Consider the following 8,064-nt stretch of genomic DNA (forward strand, 5'->3'; position numbering starts at 1 on the left):
GATTCTAGGAGACATGCTATTAGTTTCAGCCAGTAAGAGCTAAGCTGAGCTGCTCTCAGCAGGGAATTGTCTCTTCCTGGCTGCAATATTAAGGGGATGTTAAACATATATATCAGCTAGAGGTCACTCTATGGTGATCTTTCTGAAACACTTGGCTGCTTCATCTCCAGCATCTTTTGGGGAATAACTTGTATATCTTTTACAAATCATACTTAGATTGCAAGCTCTCTGGGACAGGGGTCATGGCCAAAATTTTCAAGAATAGGAGCCTAAAGTTGGGTTCCTAAATCCCTATTTTGGCTTCTAAATAAATAACCTGATTTTCAAAAGCATTTAGCTCCCAGCAACTTCCAGTGATCACCATTGCTCGACATTTTTGACATTTTGAACACTTGACATTTTTGAAAATCAGGACACATAGTCCAAGAGCCTAAATATGAATTTATGAGCCTGACTTTAGACCCCTATTTTTGAATGTCTTTGCTCATGGCTTTCTACATATTCAGTAAGGTTCTTAGCTATTTGGGGGCACTCCGTAAATAACAAATACTAATTATCTGGCTGGTTGATAGATGAGCACTTACCATACTTTTGGCAGGCATCAATTAATTTGTCAATGGCCCAAGCCCAGCTGGAGAAAGAAATTTTGGAGAAAAGAAGGAGGAAGTAAGAAATTCCCCCAAAGAGGGTTAAATTACAACAAAAGGATTCCTGCAGTTGTATTTTGGGTCACAAGAATCTCATCTGGAAAGGCAGATAGACGGGGAAAGCCCAGGGGGACCAAGAGAAAGGTACATCTAGTATCAGTCTCTGGCATCCCAGCATAGTTATTCACCAGGGCTTCAGAGGCTAGTTCTAGGTGGTTGCTTCTTCGTCTTCATCTTCATCTTCATCATTCCCTCCCCTTGTTGTGTGGAATTCGTATAGCACTACACACATTCCAGCCAACCAGGCTGCCACAGTGCCGGCAGAGAATATACAGAAGCCAATCAGACCCAGGAAGGCATAGTCTGTATCATGTAAATGGAGGAGACATGTGTAGTGGAGCTTCGACTCCACCCCAGGCATTGACCAGCCATGTAGAGCTGCTGGGCTGTAGCAGGAGATGTTCTCAGGATCTGTAGAGGAAACACAGAAGAAACCCTCTCTTGTGTATGCCTTGAGCAACAGTAAATAGGAGTCCGGAGGCAACTTAGAAAAATAACTTGTCTTCACGCAAATGTCCCTAGTAATAAAGGTTGCTGGGGAGGGTAAAATCAGTATGGTTTTATCTCTGTATCTGAATAACATTCGGGATGAGCCCGAACACCCCCAAACTTGGGGCAACTTCAGTTTTGCATGTGGATCCAAACACAGCTCTGCATAAAACGTTGGTGCTCTGTTTCCTTATCAGGCATCAGTAGCTTTTAAAAGGCCTGGCTGGGGCATTGTTTTGCAGTACAGTTGGGTTCCCTGACTTGCCCATAAGCTGCAGCTGCCCTCGGGTCCCCCTTCACTGGTGGGATGGGTTTGGATGGATGGAACATCCATCTTATCTGTACCATCTCGCCTGTATCTGTGGCAGTGGCTCACATGAGCAGGGAGCTTCTTATTTCCCTCCCAGCTGGAAAGAGAGGTGCTCTGGGTCAAAGGCACTCATCCTGGATATGTTTACCCGCAGCATTAAAGTTTAACTGAAGTTCTCACCCTAGTCCCAGGGAAACATAAAACCTCCTGCCTCTTTCACACACAAAGTGTTGCTGGAAGGTAGCAAAGCCTGACAGGGAAGAGAATGAGAACTGACACATAGGCCTTCTGCCCTTTCTATCAACTCTATATTCACCCCTCTCTGGCACCCGTGAGTAGCAGCCATGATGCTGATAGGGAAAATCCCTCTTCTCCCCCTCAGTCCTAGCAGAAGCTGCTCCTGTGATGTTATTGACACAAACTGTGACCGTAAAGACCATTGTTGCAACCAACGTTCTGTAGTGGCACCAAATCTTGTACAAAGGAGGTCAAGTAAGGTGTCTATGAAAAGGTTATCATTTGCTGGTTATGATTATGCTATCTGGATGCATGTATCATTTTTGTATTTAAAGTTATAAGTATTGGCTCTATACTGTCTATATTTCAAACTTGTGCTATGCTTCTGGGTGACACCCCAGATAGCTTGGCATCAGCACCGTCAAGCCTGCTTGATGGCCCATTAAGGACCATCAGTTATACAATTGACCCATTGAGAGAAGGTGGATACACCTTATGACTCAGCAAGGCATGCAGGGACATGCCTATGGAGGGAACTCTAAAGCTTTCAAGCCATGTGCTGGGCAGCTTGTGTTTGAGACAAAGGAAGCACAGGCCGCATGACAAGAGACTATAAAAGGCAGCTGCATCTTCTCCATCTTGTCTTCAATCCTGCTTCTTACCTCTGGAGGAACTTTGCTACACTGAAGCTCTGAACAAAGGACTGAATGACCCATCCAAGCTGTGGATGTACTTCAGAGACTTGATTTGAGCCTGCAGTTTATTCCATCACTGCTACAAGCCTGAACCAAGAACTTTGCCATTGCTGTATGTAATTAATTACTTTGACCAATTTTAGCTCTCATCTATATTTCTTTCTTTTTATGAATAAACCTTTAGATTTTAGATGCTAAAGGATTGGCAACAGCGTGATTTGTGGGTAAGATCTGACTTGTGGGTAAGATCTGACCTGGGTCTGGGGCTTGGTCCTTTGGGATTGGGAGAAACTTTTTTCTTTTACTGGGGTATTGGTTTTCATAACCATTCATCCCCATAAGGAGTGGTGCTGGTGGTGATACAAGGGAACTGGAGTATCTGAGGGAATTGCTTATATGACTTCTGGTTAGCCAGTGGGGTAAAACCAAAGTCCTCTCTGTTTGGCTGGTTTGGTGTGCCTTAGTAATAAAGGACATCCAGCCTTGGGCTGTGACTGCCCTGCTCTAAGCAATCTGTCCTAAATTGATACTCTCAGTTGTGTCCCGCCAGAGGCCGCTTCATTACAGCTCCTTCTCCTCCCTCTGTCCCGCCATGTGAATGTCTCCAACACGCACATGAAATCTGTGATGTGAATATTGAGACTGACCTCTCTCCTCATGCAAGAAAAACGCACTTATTATTAAACACAAATAACCAAAGCCCCCAGTTTCCCACAGCTGTTGCATGGGGCTTCAAGACTGATGCACCCAGTCATCTGCTGTAACCCTCTTTTGTACTGGTGCCTATAATAATACATATGGTTTCTTACACTCCTGTATAAGGCTCCGATGCACTTTCTCCCATCTACAATGTTATTACTATGATTAGGTCTTTACACAACTCCATAGGCATGTGTAGCACTTACAGGCAAACAAAAGAGCTTCCTGCCCCAAGACAGGTACTTAAATAACCTTAACTCTGCACTGAGTAACACCAGCCTCCAATCTTCCTTTCTTTGTTTTTACTGAGAGTCTTGCCCAGCCAATCCTTAAACAATTACTATTTTCAGAATCCCCTCTCAGCATTGTGCTGTGTGTAATGCTTTAAAGACTGGGGCTTGTGAACATTTGGAGTTGGGAAAAGCCAGCATACATTTCAGTGACTCCCAAACACGCTCTTACTCTTGGGACCAAAATGACTCTGGGAAAGTGAAATGGAGACTCTTCTACCCTGTGCATAAGCAACAGCTACAATCCAGTTACATAATCTTTTAACTGAGGCAGAAAAAACCCCAGCTGGATTTAGGCATTTCTGGTGATTTAAGAAAAAAATCATCTTTCAGGCCTCAACTCGGGAAATTATCACTATTGAGAACAGCACTTAAGCGTGTGCTTAATTATCACTGGAGTCAAAGGGATTTAAGCAGGTGCTCATGTGCTTTCCTGATCCAGGACTTCATGTTGTAAATTGAGTCAATTTGCTCTGGCATCCTTGAGAATGAGAGAGAACATATGGGAGTCCCACAATAGCTAATGCACAAGAGATACTTTCCTGAGTACGATCACACTTAATGTCCTATTTTACACTCTGTCAGTCCTCCTCAATGTAGGGCCTGATCCAAAGTCTGCTGCAGTTAATAAAAGGACTCCCACTGAGTTCAGCATGGGCTCTGTATCAGGTCTTTAATACTGAGTGCTGTACAAAAGATATCTGCATTCAGGGCAAAAACGACTGAGATAAAAGTGCTGTGATAGTTAGTGTGAGTAGAGAAATCGTTTACCCCTGCTCCAGCAGAACAGCTCTTACTCTTAGGGAAAAGGTCATTGCTTGTACTGCTCATGTAACAAAAATATAGGCAGGGTATGAAAGTAGAGTGAAGTCCTGGCCCCGCCCCACTGAAATCAATGACAAAACTGACACTGACTTCAATAGGGCCAGGATTTAACCTGTGGTATCCTGTCCCAGCTAGGGTCCCAGAGGAAAGGGAGCTGACTCAGTTTCATCCTCATGTGTGTTTGTGCACAGAACAAAATTGCCATATAGTTGGCCCAAATGAACGTCTACGTTCAAGAAGAGACACCCAGGAATGGAACAGCAGGACGATTTACAGGTTAGGGTAGGGGTGCATTGGCAGAACCATGGGGAGCCCTGGGTTGGAAAAGCAGGGTACTAGAGGTCAGAATCGAGGTGGGCTGGGAATGGTGTGTGAGGCCCCAGGGCTGGAATAATGGTATCTCTTGCATTTTCATTTGAGGGTTTTTTTAATCTACCATTAAAAACCCTGAAATTTAACACCACTAGCAAAAAACTATACTCCAGAATGGAACTACAGAAACGTCCGGAAGTTCAGAGGAGCAGCTTTCCTCATCCAGAGCTTGCCCAAGAACTGCCTGTGGGTAATACAGCAGGACAGACACATGGCACTTTGAACTGATCACAGACTACAGTGGCACCAGCTGAGGCTAGAGCAGGAATTTTAAAGGTCTAGCAAATCTTGTTTCTTATCACTTAAAGCCAGTTCTTGATTGTTAGTTTAGCATTTTGTGGTTGCACGCACGCACACGCACACACACGGTTGTTTGTATGTAGCTGTGGGGAGATATGATTGCTCTCTATAAATACATAGACAGATAAATACCAGAGAGGGAGAGGAGTTATTTAAATTAAGGGCTAATGTGGACACAAGAACAAATGGATATAAACTGGCCATCAACAAGTTTAGGCTTGAAATTAAATGAAGGTTTCTAACCATCAGAGGAGTGAAGTTCTGGAACAGCCTTCCCAGGGGAGCAGTAGGGTCAAAAAACCTAACTGGCTTCAAGACTGAGCTTGGTAAGTTTATGGAGGGGATGGTATGATGACACTGCCTACAATGGCGTGTGGCCCATCTGTGACTGCTAGTAGCAAATATCTCCACTGGCCAGAGATGGGACACTAGATGGGGAGGGCTCTGAGTTACTACAGATAATTCTTTCCCAACTGTCTGGTTGGTGGCTCTTGCCCACATGCTCAGGGTCTAAGTGATCGCCATATTTGGGGTCAGGAAGGAATTTCCCCCCAGGTCAGATCAGCAGAGATCCTGTTTTTTTTTTTTTTTTGGCCTTCCTCTGCAGCATGGGGCACAAGTCACTTGTTGGTTTAAATTAGTGAAAATAGTGCATTCTCTGTAACTTTAAGTCTTTCAATCATGATTTGAGGACTTCAGTAACTCAGCCAGAGGGTAGGGGTCTATTACAGGAATGGGTGGGCAAGGTTCTGTGGCCTGCGATGTGTAGGACATCAGACTAGATAATCATGATTGTCCCTTCTGGTCTTAAAGTCTAGGCATGCATGGGTGCCCTTGTATGTGTTTGATGGTGTGTATATTGTTATGGTCAGAGGGCCCAATCCATGGCTAAGGTAAATTGGCACAGTTCAGTTGACTTCAATGGACCTGTGCTACTTTACACCAACTGAGAATCTGGCCCATAATGTGAAGAATAACAGTGACATTCTGATACAGAAAGCAGAACCATCTGCTTAGTTCCAGCCAAATCTTGGGGTGCCTGGGCTGGCCCACAAAGTCCTCACCTGGGAAGCGAACGCCACTTTCTTTCATCCAGAGGGTGAAGTCCAAGAAGGAGCAGTTACAGTTCCAGAGGTTTTCACTTAGACCCAGGGACTTCAGATTGGGCAGATCCTTGACAATGCTAATATCCAGGAACGTCAAGCCAGTCCGGCTCACATCGAGGTGCCTCAGCCAGGTGTTGTTGGCAAAGGAATCCTTCTCAATCTCCACCAGATTTGGGTTGTCTGAGATCTTCAGCACCACCAGGCTACTGAGCTGGGAGAAAGTGGTGAAAGTGACCCGGGTGAGGTTGTTGAAGCTGAGGTCTAGGTAGATGAGCTTGTTGAGACTGATGAAGGCGAAATCCAGGTCTTCACTAATGGCATTCTCCCTGCAGTCCAGATAGACCAAGTCACTTAGGAAGTTCAGCTCCACCGATGGCAGGTAGGAGATGTTGTTGGTAGCCAGAATCAGCTGCCTTGTGTCCAGTGGAATGGTCGTGGGGAAATCTTGCAGCTGCTGCCCTGTGCAGTTCACTTCCAGGTATTGACAGGTACACTTTACTGGACAGTTCAGGCTTTTTGCCATCACTCCCATTCCAAAAAGAAGCACCAGCCACAGGGATTTGTGGCCATTCGGAGGGGACATGACACGGTACCCTATCTACTGTAGCTCCTCCACACTGCTTCAGCCCTTCAGAGAATGCTGGGGCAGAGGCCCTGCAGAGCTACAAAGCACCAGCCCTGTTCAAGCAGTTTTCTCATTCCAGTGAGATCGAAAAGGAGTTGAGCTGTGAGGCTGTTTGGAAGCGCTCTGTATCCCTCGCTCATGCAGCTCCCTGGCAGATTGCCTACTTGGCTGCTTAGCGAGAGCTCACCCTCTTTGTGCTTGAAAGTAAAGAAGAGCTGCTTGCAAATGGGAACATCTTCGAGTCACACCGGTTGCCAGTTGACACCTTTGTGACGTCAGTAGCTTGCAAAAGCAGCCTGGCTTCAGAGAGAGAATTCTAACCTGGCCAGCAGGGCAGATCTGTGTGTGAGTGTGCGTGTGTGTGCAGGAGCGGCGCCAGGGTTTTTGCCGCCCTAGGTGGCAGCGCTGCTCCTCTGAGCATTCGGCGGCGGGGATCCTTCCGCTCCGTGTCTTTGGGGCACTTCGGCGGTGGGTCGCGGAGCGAGTGAAGGACCCGCTGCCGAATTTCCACCGAAGACCCGGAGTGGAAGGACCCCCCGCCTCTGAATTTCCGCCGAGGGTGGCAAAATGCCGCCCCACAAATCCTGCCGCCCTAGGCGACTGCCTAGGGTCGCCTAGTGGAAGCGCCGGCCCTGTGTGTGTGTATACAAATGTGCCTGTCTCTGTCTCAGGCATGCACAAAGCTCTGTGTGTGTGGCTGTACTGAAAGAGTGTAGTGCTTAATGCAAGGAGGTCCATGTGAGTGCAGTGCCTACGTATACAAGTGTGTATTTATGTAATGGTGGTATAGTGTGTAGTGGTTAGGAGTGTTCATTTGCTCTAGTAGATAGATAGGTCTGCTTGATAGAACAAATAGGCTTGTATCTATATCTACAATGTGCGTGTTTGTGTGTGTGTGTGTCTTGGTTTTGTTTCCTTTCTTTGGATACATAGATCACACAAAAGAGACTTTCACATGCACTTATACTCAGGGTAAAATTTTTAAACTGCTTAGACCTTCTAGCCTCATTTGTGTTATAGAACCTTCACTGGATGATCCTCTGCACACCAGCCTTTTTATTGAGAAGATCTATGTTGTCTTTTGGCCTGTAAGCTCTTTGAGGCAGGAACTGTCACTTATTATGTGTTTGCACAGTGCCAACTGATGTGGGGACCAACCTGGTTGTGGCCTTTAGGAGCTACTGCAATATATATGTTAAATTACACACACAAAAAGTAAATTAAAACCATTATTAAGGTTACAAAGTCAAGACCTCAAAAATTAGAAAATACACCGCTAGTTAGTTGTAACACTGTGTTGATTCAGAAGGAAGTGACCTAACCCACTCAGCAGGAAGTTACTATAGAAGAACAGACTCTTGAGACTTCTGTTTTAAAAAAAATAAAATTGGGTGGAAAGTGTAACATAT

The 8,064-nt window shown here is 45.5% G+C and overlaps 1 protein-coding gene across 1 annotated transcript; it reads right to left on the reverse strand.

Moving 5' to 3' along the window:
• Positions 1-855: 855 nt before the first annotated feature.
• LRRC52 (leucine rich repeat containing 52) lies at positions 856-6,613 on the reverse strand. The gene is made up of 2 exons (XM_065410223.1): positions 5,989-6,613; positions 856-1,118 (listed from the first exon to the last, which is right to left on the reverse strand). Exons 1-2 carry the CDS (start codon positions 6,611-6,613, stop codon positions 856-858), a joined length of 888 nt encoding a protein of 295 aa, XP_065266295.1.
• Positions 6,614-8,064: the final 1,451 nt, after the last annotated feature.

The sequence above is a fragment of the Emys orbicularis genome, chromosome 8 (assembly GCF_028017835.1).
Source record: "Emys orbicularis isolate rEmyOrb1 chromosome 8, rEmyOrb1.hap1, whole genome shotgun sequence".
NCBI classification, from domain to species: domain Eukaryota; kingdom Metazoa; phylum Chordata; order Testudines; family Emydidae; genus Emys; species Emys orbicularis.